We start from the raw sequence: 14,630 nt of genomic DNA on the forward strand, positions 1-14,630 counted from the left end.
GCCCCTTCTGTTTTCCTGTTCTCCGTGGGAACCTGTGGTTCTGTAAGTCTATTTCCCCATTAAAGCTGTATATATTATTACAATCTGTCTGCATTCATTTACACCGCTACACCCAGACAATGAATATTAAATTGTTTGCATTTTTGGAGCATGATTTTGCCTTGTGCTGATTGTGCCCTATGTCTTCCCTCTTAAAGTAAAAGAGGTACTTTACTTTTTGTTTGTGTTTTTGTTTTTTGAGACAGGGCTTCTCTCTGCAAAGGTACTGGTTGTCCTGGAACTTGTTTTGTTGACCAGGCTGGCCTCAAACTCATAGAGACCTGCCTGCCTCTGCCTCCTGGGTGCTGGGATTAAAGGCATGTGTCACCACCTCCCAATTTTTTTATTTTATTTTGTTTGATATTGAAGGAACACATAGTTTAGAGATTTTTACTATTTTAAGAGGAAATTTTGGAGTTTTACACAAATTTAAATAAAAAGGTCTGGATGTTTTCAGCCTTTATAAAATATTTAAATTAATAAGGCTACAGGACATTCTAAATTTATAAAATGTTTTATATTATTAGTATATAATTTTAAGAAATAACTAAAAGGCTAATGAGTTAGGGCCACAGATATGAACAACAGGCATTAACCACAAGTAACTGGGATGTTCCTACCTTATGATGCAGCAAGACAACAATCTAAGCAGTCTAGCGAAGAGTCCCTCCTTACCTAAGGTCTATTCAAGCTGACAGAGACTGCGGATGATGTCTAGCCCCCTTGTCTTTGCTAACTTTGTTAAGCTTCAGCTATTTTTCTAAGCTATAAGAACCAGGAAATTATAAAGTTGCCAGTCTCCCTGTGGGCTGTATTCATGATTTAAAATTTTATTTTGATACTAAAAGGAGCTTCAATTCAGATTTCTTTAAGGCTCAACTTAACAGAAATAAAGTTGTAAGGCCCTAATCTTATAAAAGCTGTTAGCTTATTGTAAGCTGTTAAAGATAATTAAGACATGCAAGTTAATGGTCAGTTGCCTCATAAAAGATCAAACTCTTTAATGTGTTCAGAACTATACTTGTTATACTAAGTGCTAAAGTAATTAATTATAGAAATAAGTCTTATTTAGCCCCCTGTATATGCTTCCAAGGTTAAACCTAAAGGAAACAAAAACAAGCAAAGTTTGTTTAGCTCAGATATACTTAATAGATAATGGTCATCAAACTTTCCAGATATCTGCTGAATATGGCATAAAATACTTAATGGAAAAAGCTTACTATGACAGAGAGACTCCAGCTCCTGGGAGTAACCCCAAGGTCTCCAAAGAAGATGATGGGGCATGGTGACTGGCCCTGGATTGTAGTAATACTAACCACTGGAAAAATTCCCTCAAAGCCTTGCCTGCTGCCAGGGCCCAGCCCAAATTGTGGACAGGCAGGTGTTGTGGTTTCCTGTCTCTTTGGGAGACAAGCCACGCCCACTCCCACTACCTCTGACCTTCCGCCGCCATCTCTCTTCTCTTTTTGCTTTTTTGGGGTGCACACGGGTTTTTTTGTCTCTCCTCTCCCTCTCCTCCCTGTCCCTGTCCCTGTCTCTGTCCCTCTCCCTCTCCCTCTCCCTCTCTCTCCCTCTCACCAGTAATAAATATTTTAGCTTTACGCCTATTTTTTGTGTCTATGGGTCTGCTTACACACGGTGAGAGAGCGGTGGGGATCCACGGCTGCGTGGCCCCCTGCTGTTGGGAAACCACAGCTGCCTGTGCCTCTGCGTGGCTCCGCCAGTGAGAGCAGCAGCTGGGCCCTTCCCGGACCTGCCCGGGACTCGCGGCATTCCTGCCCGCCTGTTACGTGTCAGCCGCTTGCCACTAGGACGCTCCGGGGTTCCACGGGGACCTGCTAGCGGCTCCGTCCCCATCGGGCTCACACCTGCTCGCTCAGTGAGCCCGCCAGGGACCTGCCAGCATTTTTTTAAGCATTTCTGACTAATAACAGCAGGATCTTTGAGAGTTTATTGCCCCACTTTGCCTAAACAGAATAAAGTCAGTCTCACAAGTTCTCTTTCTACTGAAAATCTCAGAAACTTTCTCAGACATGGGTCTGGCAGCTGAAGAGAAATTCTACCCTGGGACCTCTGCCCCCAAGAAAGTAACTGAAATCACCATAGCCTGGGGTGACCATCTAGATAATGGGTAAGTTTCTGTTGTTTTAATTGATACATAGGTCATTTGGAGTATAATTCTTGCTATAACTTATCCTTCTCAGATCTCTGATGGCATTGACAACTAGATTAACTGTAACTTTGTCAGTTTAACAGCGGCACACAACCAGTTTCTTCCCCCAAGCTTGCAGCCACCTTGTGAGTTTATTTCATATGTAAAAACCAGGTCTCATTTTTTTTTTATAGAGCTACTGTGTCTCCTAGTGAGATAGACAGACAGGCTTGCCTTACTAAGAGCCTTACTATTAAAGGAAAAGCAGGTTTCAGATGTAACTTTTTACTATTCCTTTATTTAAAAGAACTTGCTTTGCAGCGATTTTTCTTGGTAATAGTGATTTTAGTACAGATTACAAACAGTGGTAATGCTAATATATCTAAAACTTTTATCTTTGTTTAAATTTAAAAAAATATGAAAGCTTCAGGGAATTAAGGATCCATCTCTCATAGGTCAAATGGAATCCAGGTAAGTACAGCCTAAGTTTCTTCACCTTCCTATTCCTGAGGATGGAAATCTTGCTTTCTCTTCTTTGGTCTGGGGATATCTTCCCTTCACCAATTACTATGTCAGGACTATGGGCCTGAAAGTTCCAAATATAAGATTTACCTTTAAGCTCTTAAACTTTAACTTCTGTTCCTAGTCCATATCGAATCAGCAGATTTCTAGTTGTCTGACAGACACCATCCAGGAATCAGCGGCTTGCTACAACACGCTCCAAACTGCTGCGAGCCCTGGACTCGCAGAAAGCTAATGTGAGCCAGTCCAGCTGCTACAACTGCTCTCTGAAGCCTGGTCAGCTAACCAGATGCTTCTGATGAACGCCCCATTGCCTGAGTCCCCTCCCAGCCTTTAACTAGCATTCCAGGCTACCTGGGCCCTGGCAATGACATCCTAGTTTTAACAGGAAGTAGTTACAGAAGAGAGTATGTTGTCCCTTGTCCTCAGTAGACTGGAATATTTAGTCAAAAGGAAATTCCCTGGCATAGGGGACAAAATGGCTACGTAGAGTGCCTATTGCTACACCAGGAAAAGTAACTGTTGAAACTATATAGGCCAAGATTTGTCCATAGGTAGATTCATTAGGTGAAGTAGTTCTACAATATGAATCATATATAAATATTATGTTATATATAATTATATGTGAATTATATAGAACAAGGCGATATTATATGGCCTTAAAATAAAATTGTTATGGTGAACAATGAGGGCTGATGAGAAGCCAAGGACAATGGCACGGGGTTTTGATCCTACTTCATGTTCTGGCTTTGTGGGAGCCTAGCCAGTTTGGATGTTCACCTTCCTAGACATGGACGGAGGGGGAAGGACCTTGGACTTTCCACAGGGCAAGGAACCCTAACTGCTCTTTGGACTGGAGAGGGAGGGGGAGAGGAGTGGGGGGAGGGGGAGAAGGGTGGGAGAAGAGGGAGGGAAATGGGAGGCTGGGAGGAGGGGGAAACTTTTTTTTCCTTTTCTCAATAAAAAAAAGTAAAAAAAAAATAAAATTGTTATTTCTATACAAAACCACTCAGGAATCATTAGAGATAATTTGGCTGTACCCAAAGAAACATTACAAAAAGGGGACCTGAGATGAAAAAAATGACTGATGATCATTCTCACATTTGGGCTCCTCCTAGATAGTAATTTGTGTCAGCTAGGGCCTTTGGCCCTTCTGTTTCTACTAATTACTGTTGGCCCTTGCATCCTAATGCCTTAATTAGATATATAAATTCCTATCTTGGAGCCATTAAGTTGATGATGGTTATTAGATCCCAATATAACCAGATGCCCACTACAGAGTCAAGGATTTGACTCAGAATACAATTCAAGGGGGGGAATATGAGACCAAAACAGGAACAGCATACCTTGCAGATTAAGGTTTCTATTTGCGATGACGACAGTTAAGAATAAGTTCCTGTTGGTACTGTGTTAAGTCCTGGCAAGTTAAGATTTCTGTTTGTAGTTGAAGAATAACTTACTGGGTTTTTTTTTTTAAAGAAAAACTGATATAAACTGTAAAGCCAGGTTTCAACCTGCACTAAAATTTTGACCTCATTCGTGTCTTACCCTTGTTCCTTCCCTTTTGATGCATTTTTCTAACAATGCACCACAGCCAAATCTTTTACCCCTTTGAACATTTTATCTCCCCTATAAAAGGGACTTGGGAGGCCAGTAGGGCTTCTCTCTCCAATCCCAACCTAGGGTGAGACAGCCAGCAGGCCAGTCCGGAGTGCACCCCAAAGTACAGCTTCCTTTAGTCGGACAACTGTGGATTTGGTCTTTAATCCTTACAATCCTCAGGTTTACTGCTGACTTTCATATTGGCATGTCATGGTTGACTCTTTTTCATTTACTTTTGAAATGTAAATGTAAATGTGTATGAGCATTTTGCCTGCACATATATATGTACACTACATGCATGTCTGGTCTCAGGGGAAGTTAGAAAAGAGCACCAGATTCTCTAGAATTAAAGATATATATGGTTGTGAGCAGCCATGTGAGTGCTGGGAACCAAACTGGGTCTTCTGCAGCACAGCAAATCCTGTTTTTCCCAGAGCCACCTCTCCAGTCAGGCCCCATTGTTGATGACTCTTCATTAACACCAGAGTGACCGGGTAACCTGCTCAGATATCACACAGCAGAGAAGGGAGGGCTATGATTGCCCCCAAGGTAGTTGAGGAAGGAAGAGAAGTGTGATTCAAATATGGACTCAGGGTTTGGGCAGTAAAAGAGGAATCAGGATGAGAACTTAAGTCCTTGTCCTGTGTATCAGGTGACCAGGTCTCACCTCCTCTTCTCTGAGCTACTCTTATTCCCCCAATTAGTCTAGAAAAGGGAACAGGTCACCACTTCTCCACCTATGGGCTGTTTCTCCCACTCTGCCCCCAAGGGTCTCCCTGTAGTGCTCTTGTTGACAGCATCCAGAGATCATCTTAGCATCCAGAGATCATCTTAGCATCCCTACTGGGAACAGAAATGGCCCTTTCCCAGCTCTCCTGGGGAATCTCAGAGAGGAGGCAGGGTCATAAAACCCCAGGAGCTGGTCCCAGGGAAGAGGTGAAAATATCTGAGCTTGCCTTTGTTAAACAGGATTTTATAAGTGCCATTTTCAGGATCCAGTGCTGGCCCACTTGCTGAGAAGTGAGAGACTCAACCCTCAAACTCTGCCTTACCTTGAAATTTTTCTGGAAACTGAGCAAGCTCAAATCCTTAGTCTTTTGACTCAGTTGCTTCAGGAGGTTTCCTACAGGGGGAAGAAACAGGCACTCAGTGAAACGTTCCTTGGCTCTACTAGTGGTGAGATAGTCTTTGGTGCTAAGTTTTTGGGTGGGACCTAGGCATCTGTGGTACTGGAGATGAGAAGTAGTCAGTCTACCCAATTTCTGGTACTTGGTACATACATTTCAAACTCCTCAAACTTCTTCCCTCATTGCCTGCTCTATGGAAACACGCTTCAAATCCTCTTTCCTTCGATCCTTCTACTTTCAGTACATACCAGGGTCTCTCACATTCAGACAGGAGGGAAAATCTCCTCAGGAGAGATGGTCTGTGACTAGCCATCTAGCTCTGTCCTAGGAGGGCTCTGGCCTGTGCTGAGTCTCCATAAGCTCAACTTGATGGACAATGTGAAGACTTTGCCTTCCTCACCTTCCACCTCAGAGCCTGTGTGCTAGAAGCAGAGAAGGTGACTGAGAGCCAGGCTCTGATGACACTCTGCTTCTCCCATGCAGAGATTGTAATTTGGCATAAGATGCCCTCTCTCGGCTGTAGATTTTCATCTATAACACACAGGTAGGAATACTTCCTTCAGAAATGTGTTATTTTAAGCTAAAGCTAGTATAACAATTGATATAATATACAATTTACCCAATAAATATTAGTTGTTTTAATTTTTGTAAAGGTTAGGAAGTTACCCGTGCAGCCATACTCCATCAGAGACAATTCTTTCTTAGTTGTGTGGGGTTTCAGTTAACAAGAAAATAACAAAGTGTTTGACCAAGTTGTTTGGTAACAAAATTGATATCAGGCCCCTTTAGGATTCTTTAGATTATAACTGGCCAGTGAATAAGAAATGTAGGGTGTATCCTATTTAGGTTCGGGGTGAGCAGTGATAGCATAACAGGGAAGGCTTCCTGGCTGAGCTGAGTCCTGCTCTGACTATAGAGTGTGGGCAACAAGGTGCAGGTTGTGGTGCTCTTCCATGGTGAGAAACTAGGAGAGAGAGAGGCAGGCAAGGTACTGGGAATGCTTGCGTGGAGCATGGAGAGAGAGAGGTGATAGTTGTGTGCTCAGACTGATCTTCAGTGAACAGAGCATGTAGATCTATTGTTGTTACTCTGATAGGTGGGAGGAGGTGGCACACACACATATACACACACATCGCCACAGTGATGAAAGGAGCAGGGTATGGGGGTTTAAATGGCTTTAAACAGGGGTCAGCTAGAACCAGTGTGAAATTTTTGAGAAAATGAATCAGACATATGAAGAGTTGATGCCCACAACTGCCCAACACTGACATGGGGAAGTGGACACAACCTCCTGCCCTAACCAAGAACCTATTTGCAACTGATACCTATTAGGAAAGGGAAAGTCAGTTTTTTCCCAATGGAGTGCCACTGGGTATATTCAGCCACACTCCTGGCAGTACACAAGCCCAGGGGGACTTGAGAAACACAAAACTGACTCCATGTTTGTTTGTTTTTGTAGTTTTTTTCTTTTTATGTCTTTTAGTTTATCTTTTACACTTTTTGTTGTTTGCTTTGTTTTGTCTTAAAAGTGAGAGTGGGAGGAGAAAGAATATGAACTTCGGGGAGGGGAAAGAATATAATCAAAATATACTGATGAAAATATTAAAAAATTAAAAAAACTGTATTGAAGAGGAAAATTAAGAGGCAAGGTGTACATGGAGACACTGATGCAGAAATGCCAGGAGAGATGATGGGTTCCTGACCTGAGTCGAAAGGAAGGAGAGCTGTGAGGGTTCTGAGCAGTAGACTGGTCAGGAGAGGGGATGGGGCAGGGAAAGAGAAGACTGAGGATGTTTACCAATCTCTTTCATATACTGACTTCCAGAAAATTAATTGCCTAAAGGTGAGATGATCCTTCAGGGTTCCTGTTTCATGAAAGAGTCTGGGAGGCATTCTAGAGGACACAGAAGAAAGGGACAGAACTGTCTTTAAAATTTCCTGCTTCATGAAAATGTTTGCTGGATACTATGGGCCTGTAGGCTGAAGATGGATACCCCAACGGTACAGAAGAACTTCGGGTGACTGTCCAGGCAGTGAGATGTCTCTGTCATTTCTAGAGTTTTGGAAGTTGCTTACAATGCACTTCCTGTCTACTTAGGCTTTCCAGTTGGTGGTTCAGTCTCTGTGAGCCATATGAGCCCAGGTTAACTGATTTTGTGGTGTCCTTGGATCTTCTGGCTCCCATAATCCTTTCTCCCCTCCCACATTTTACACACACACACAGAGAAAGAGAGAGAGGGGGGTGGGGGAGAGGGAGGAGAGAGAGAGGGAGAGGGAGAGGGGGAGAGAGAGAGAGAGAGAGAGAGAGAGAGAGAGAGAGAGAGAGAGAGAGAGAGAGAGAGAGAGAGAGAGAGAGTTATACACACATATATGTATTTAAGAAGTCTTACACTCCCTAGGCTAGCCTGGAACTTACTACATTACTGAAGATAACTTTGAATTTTTGATTTTCCTGCCACCACCTCCCCAGTGCTGGGATGATAGGCTCATGGCACCACAGCTGGTGGCATTTTTGTTTATTTCATGATGTCCTTTGTATTATAAACAAATATTTTCTATTTGGTTAAATACAATTCATGGTGGCGGGGAAGGGGGAGACGCTAGATTCTCCCTATGTAGCCCTGGCTATTCTGGAACTCACTCTGTAGACCAGACTGCCTTTAAACTCACAGAGATTCTCCTGCTTCCCCTCAGGAATCTTGGGATAAAGGCATACTCCACTCATCTAACCAAGCAACTTTATCTCTTGTTATGTTCTGTAGATCTAAGAAATTGTTTCTTGACCCAGTGTCATAAAACTTTACTCTTGTTTTTTAAGTTGATTTTAGATTTTGATCCATTGTGTATTAATTTTGTGTGTGGTTAGTGGCAAGGGCCAATTACATTTTTTTTCTTGTGAATATCCATGCATCTCATTAACATTTTTGGGAGATATTATAGTTTATCCATTGACTAATCATTATGTTTTAAGTAAAATTGTTAGTTAATAGGTTTTAGTGCTTGTATCAAAATAACAATCTTTGTGTATTAAATTCCAGATCAATCTTAGGCTGGTCTCACCATTTCACTGTTTGTTGTAGCTTTGTGGATGGTTTCTAAAGGGGGAAGCATTGGTTCTCGCACATTGCCCTTCTTTCAAGGCAGTTTGGCCTTCTCTTAGTTACTGGTCTACTGCTTAAAGAGACGCATATGACCATAGCAACTCTTACAACTCTTATAAAACATGCAATTGCGGGCTTGCTTCCAGGTTCAGAGGTTTAGTCCATCATTTAACTTATGGAATGGGTATGGTGGCACTCATGTCATTGGAGCAGTAACTGAGAGCTACATCCTTATCCACAGACAGAGATACAGGACTTGGCATGAAACCTCAAAGTTCATATCCAGTGACACTTTCTCCAACAGGACACATCTCCTGTCTTAATTAGTGTTTCTATTGCTGTGAGGAGACACCACAATCACAGCAACTCTTACAAAGGAAAATAGTTAATTGTGGTGGCTTGCTAACAGTTCAGAGGTTTAGTCCAGTATCATCATGGCAGGTGGCATTCAGGCAGACAAGTTCCCAGATAAGGAACTGAGAGTTCTATATCTTGATCCACAGGCCACAGGAAGTGAACTGTAACACTGGCAGCAGCTTAAACATAGAAGACCTCAAAGCCCACCACTCATAGAGACACACTTCCTCCACAAGACCATACCTACTCCAACAAGGCCACATCTCCTAATAGTGTCACTCCCTGTGAAATTATGGAGGCCAATTACATTCAAACAACCACATTCCACTCCCTGGCCCCCATACGTTTATAAGAATATCACAATGCAAGATGCATTTAGTCCAACTTCAAAAGTCCCCATAGTCCATCACAATCTCAACAATGTTTAAAAGTCAAAAGTTCAAAGTCTCCTCTGAGACTCATGCAACCTTTTAACTGTAATATCCTATATAATCAAGATCAAAAATCAGATCACATACTTCACACATGTAATGGCACAGGTTATACATTACCATCCCAAAACATAGGGAAGAGAGCATAGTGAGGAAATATTGGACCAAAGCAAGGCTGAAAACCAGTTGGACAAACTCCAAACTCTGCACCTCCAGGTCTCTTGTCAAAGTGCTCTTCAGATCTCCAATTCCTTTCAGCTTTGTTGACTGCAGTGTACTTCTTTCTCTTTGGCTGGTTCCTGTAGCACGAATTCTAATTGGTCTTAATAATAAAAACCTGGAGTCAGCTATTGGGTTAAATGTTGAAAGAACAGAGAAGTAAAGGAGCCAGCCAGTAAAGAGAATTCTTACCTCTCCTGAATCCTCAAACCGAATGGACTGAGATCCTGTCTCCACTCACCTTATATTTCTGTTTCCACCTCCCTAGTGCTGGAATTAAAGGCTTGTGTCTCTCGAGTACTGGGACCAAAGGCATGAGATCCCAAGTGCTGGGATCAAAGGTGTGAGCCACCACAACCTGGCCTCTATGGTTAACTAGTGGCTAGCCCCACTCTCTGTCTTTAGGCAAGCTTTATTTGTTAGAGCATAAACAAAATATCACCACAGGTTCCATTCCCTGTTAGCAGCTTTCCTTGGAAGGTGCCCCATTGTCACGTTCACCCTTGTCCCGCAAGGAATGACGCAACACCCGGAGCTCTTCTTGCAGCAGTTTTCAGGACTTTATTCACAGCAATCTATCTCCTTTTCCTTCTCTTTCCTCTCATTCTCTCCTTTTCCTCTCTCTCTCTCTCTCTCTCTCTCTCTCTCTCTCTCTCTCTCTCTCCTTGACCTCTCTCCCTGGGCAAACCTCTCCCAGCCCTTAAGTAGGCATGAGCTGCCAATCCCGGATTGCCAGGTGGGTACTGCCCATAGGTTCATGCATATGCAGGCAGCTGGTGATCATTGCGTGATCATAGCATAGGTCAGGCCTTAGCCATCTCAGGAGTTGATTATACATCTCCATCAGGTGTGACACACCACGCAGCTAGTTACAGTTCCCCCTTTTGTTTTTTAAAGCCACAGGTAAGAAATGAAACATGTACTAGCGTTTGTCCAGATGTCATCCACTCAGAGAACACTAGACCTGTCCGGTGCCTTTTTACAGAGGTGGGAGTTAGACACCAACCCACATGCAATCAGACTTGCTCTTCTTGAGGCTGATGTATACTTACTTACCTCAAGTGCAGTGCGCAAGCCTCGCATCCTGTGCTCAAATATAGATGACCAAGCTTGAGGGGACTGTCCTGCTTCAATAGCCGTGAAGGCTTGAATGATCATAACTGCATTGCGATGCTGTGAAACCCTTATGTGGCAAATGCACCATAGGCATCACCAGGGAGGCAAGCACCATTAAGCTTGCCAGGGCTCCTACTCCTGCCCACTCCTTCAGATGATCCATGGAGTGATCCAGGAGGATAGTCCTTCTGCCAGGCTGGTATCCATGCGTGTGGAGTTCACAGTCACCATCGCCACCCGCAACTTTTCCAGTTGTTGTTCGAATTCACCAGACCAATTACCTAAAAGATATCTAGACAATTCTTTAGATTTTTCATATCACACACAGCCCCAGATACTTCCATTCACAGCCAAGCTGAGTCAATTGCCAGAGCCGCGGCTGTGCTTGCAGCAGCAGCAAGGGCAGTCAGCACAGAGGAGAGGAAGGGGAGGCAATCTTGCTTTCCCGTCCCTGGCTTTCCTCTGCCTGCTCCTGTCATTAGGAGTGGCTTTGCCATGACTCCAGAAGCAGTCAGAAACCATTGTTCCTTCAGTAGTCCCCTAAACAACATACCCCAGCTGCCATACCCCCGTGGCACATTCATTCCTGTCAGCTGAATGCATGGAAGACACCTTCTCCCTCGTGCACCTCTTTGGCTTCCCTAGCAGCTCAGCTGATCCTGCTTCTGCTCTGAAGGGGCCCCGCTTAAACTACGTTTTAGGGAATTTGGGCGTTGTCAATCTCTCTGGCTACTTCCTCCTGAGAGGGGACGTTGCATTCTCACAGGTTTTTACTACAATCTACTGTTATTTTCCAGTCACGCTTGGACTCAGGTTGCAGCAGCTACAGGGGCAAAGGCTCCTCCCCACCGAGCTGGAAGGTGGAGGCATGGCGGGGTGGAGTGGCCAGCCCGACCCAGTCCGGGCCTGTTGCCCAGGGCTAGGACAGAGGTTCAGGCCAACAGATCTTACTGCTTGCTGCGCTTCTATGCCCTGAGGCAGGTCCCTGTGTTTGCAGCTTAGCAGACCCGCAGCGCTGCTTGGCCTTGGAGCTGCCTGGAGCTCCTTGGTCTTGGAGCCTCAGCTTCTCACACTCACACTCCACTGCAAACTCTGGAGGTCTCAGTAATTCGAACCACATGAACATCACTCCCTTCCTTAGCATACCTTGTTTGGTGGCAAAATCCAGATCTCTACCAGGCTTATCCCAGGATGACACATTAAGATTGCCAGAGATGGCAAACCAAGGAGCAATTGTGTCACATTCAGTCAAAAACCTCTCCAAAGCGCTCCGTAACAGCTCGTTAAGAGCCAGAAAAATCAGGTGTGATGTTGAAGCGCCCATTCTAAAATCCCATTCTTAAACCATCCACTTTGGTCGTGGCCCTCACTTTAAACCATCCACTTTGATCGTGGCTCTGACTTTAAACCGTCTGCTTTGGTCACGGCCCTATTACCCCCACTCTCCCTTCTTCTACCGGTGAGAGCAGAAAACCCGCTTTTTGTCACAGATCCCCAATCTTTACCTTGAGGATTATTTGGTGCACCCCTGACTGCAGCAAGTTCTGGGCTCCACAGAGAGAGGTTTGGAGGTTCCCCGTACGAGGCCACCAATTGTCACATCCACCCTCGACCCGCAAGGATGACGCGACCACCAGAGCTCTTCTCACTACAGTTTATTCCAGGACTTTATTCACTTTCTCTCTCTTTTCTCCTTTTTCTTTTTCTCTCTCCCTCACTCTTTTCTCTCCTCTCTCTCTCTCTTTCTCTCTCTCTCTTTCTCTCTCCTCTTTCCTTTTTTCCTCTCTCTCCTTTTTTTCTCTCTCTCTGACCTCTCTCCTGGGGCAAACCTCTCCCAGCCCTTAAGTAGGCATGGGCTGCCAATCCCGGATTGCCAGGTGGGCACTGCCCATAGGTCCATGCATATGCAGGCAGCTGATAATCATTGCATGATCATAGCATAGGTCAGGCCTTAGCCATCTCAGAAGTTGATTATACATCTCCATCAGGTGTGACACCACGCAGCTCGCTACACCCCATGATTCTGTCATTGCTAACATCTGGGGTTCTCTAAAGCAATCCAGACTTCATCTCCAAGGCAATTCACAGCTTTACTTTATGGTCTCTCCAGGCCTTCATTCGGGGAAACCCCTGACACATGCTTTCCCTCAGCAGCTTTCCTTAGATGTGGAGACAAATTCCATAGCCTGTTTCTTCTATCTTTAACTTTAAAACCAGGACCACGTGGTCAAAGTTGCCAAGTTCTGCTGCGTGCTAGAGCTGGAACATGGCTCCTTTGTTCAATTACATCTTCCCCAGCTTTCTGTGTTTGATTGTTACCTTCACTAACTAAGCTTGGCTGTCCTGGAACATGCTCTGTAGACCAGGCTTACCTCAAACTCAGAAAGTTGCCAGCCCCTGCTTTCTCCAAGATGGAATTAAAAGCATGCACATCAACACTTTGCTCTAAGATTTTCTTTTAATTTTTTTTAAGTTGGAAACGTAGCTGGGTAGGATCTTACCCCAAGGTCACCACTTACTTTATTCCATTTCTTAATCTGTTTATCTCCTTGAACCACAACTTAGCTTTATTCCACTTCTGCATGCTCCTTTTCTCCTCAAATTGTTCTACATGTTGTGTTTTAATATGCTGAGCTTGCTCCTTTTCATTCATTATAATGTTCATTAGAGTTAATACCAATAACCATACAGCAGAATCTATACTAGATTATTTTGAGATTTTTTTCTGCCAACAGAATTAATCCAAAACTCATTAGGTTGTCTTCAGGCAGACTGTCTTTGGACAAGGGTGAAAAGCAACCACATTCTTCAATAAAATATCACACAAATAATCTCAAGGCAACATAGTAAGGTTCTTACTTTCTTATTATTTCCCAGCACTGCTGTGGAATAATCCTTTTGTACACTGTAAAGATGTGTAACTTGAATTGGTTTAATAAAATGTTGACTGGCTGGTAGACAGGCAAGAAGTATAGGCAGGACAAACACACTAAGGCTGCTGGGATGAAAAAGAGTGGAGTCAGAGAAGATGCCAGCAGACATGGAGCAAGCAAGACATGCTGGAGGACAAGTAAAATCACTAGCCACATGCCAGCCACAGATTAATAGAAATACATTAATTTAAGTTGTAAGAGTTAGCTAGTAACAAACCTGAGCTACTTGCTGAGCATTTACAATTAATATTAAAACTCTGAGTGGACAGTTGGAACAGGAAAACTGTGCCTACAAATGGCACCCAAAGTTTGGAAACTATATCCATATAAAACCTGAGAGAGCTTGGGAAAGGGTTCTAGCCACACAGGAACAGAGCCAAGAGCAACTTCCTAACCTATTGTCTCTCATGCCAGCCACAGTACAGGGACTCATCTCTGGGCCCTTGCCTGCAGGCTTGAGCTGCCAGCAAGCCATGGGATAAGCCAAATTGTGGATTCCCATACTCTCTCATACTGGCTGCAGTACAGAAAAGCCTGTCCTGGCAACTGCCCGTAGCAGGGAGCCAGTCGCAAACCTCAATGTGCAACCATCATGTGCTAAGCTGAGCAATACCAGTAGATGATATAGTAGTTAAAGTTTCCCCAAATGCCATCAAAAAACAATATAAAGCTGCCTCCCTTCCCTCTTCGGGATGCTGGGGCCGAATCCTGAGGGCAACCTAGCGGGCTGGAGCTCCTTTGTTTCAATAGCCTGCCTGCAGCAAGCAAGGTAGGCACTTTATTTACGAGCTACCCAACCAGCACGGAGATCTGATCTTGGCACCAGGAGAGCCATCATTGGGGTGAGTTTCGGACCCGCAGCAGCAGCAGACGGGACACGGAACTCAGACGTTCCTCATCCTCCCTATACTTCCTGGGCTTCCTGCTGGGCCTATACTCCCAGCATACTGCCTCTCTCTTCCTATCCCACCCAGCTTGCATCCAGAACCCTCCCCCCTTCTGCCTCCCTTCCCTCTTTGGGGCGCTGGGGC

General features: G+C 44.3%; 1 protein-coding gene across 1 annotated transcript in view; it reads left to right on the forward strand.

Moving 5' to 3' along the window:
- The first annotated feature begins 2,001 nt into the window (after positions 1-2,001).
- The window catches only part of LOC101997049 (fibronectin type III domain containing protein 3C1-like), a 122,510-nt gene continuing 109,881 nt past the window's right edge, over positions 2,002-14,630 (forward strand). Inside the window, exon 1 of the mRNA XM_026777420.1 lies at positions 2,002-2,170. Coding sequence (XP_026633221.1) covers positions 2,167-2,170 — 4 coding nt within the window. The 5' untranslated portion in view covers positions 2,002-2,166. The remainder of the gene's footprint in view (positions 2,171-14,630) is intronic.

Source organism: Microtus ochrogaster, unplaced genomic scaffold (assembly GCF_000317375.1).
Source record: "Microtus ochrogaster isolate Prairie Vole_2 unplaced genomic scaffold, MicOch1.0 UNK65, whole genome shotgun sequence".
Lineage (NCBI taxonomy): Eukaryota > Metazoa > Chordata > Mammalia > Rodentia > Cricetidae > Microtus > Microtus ochrogaster.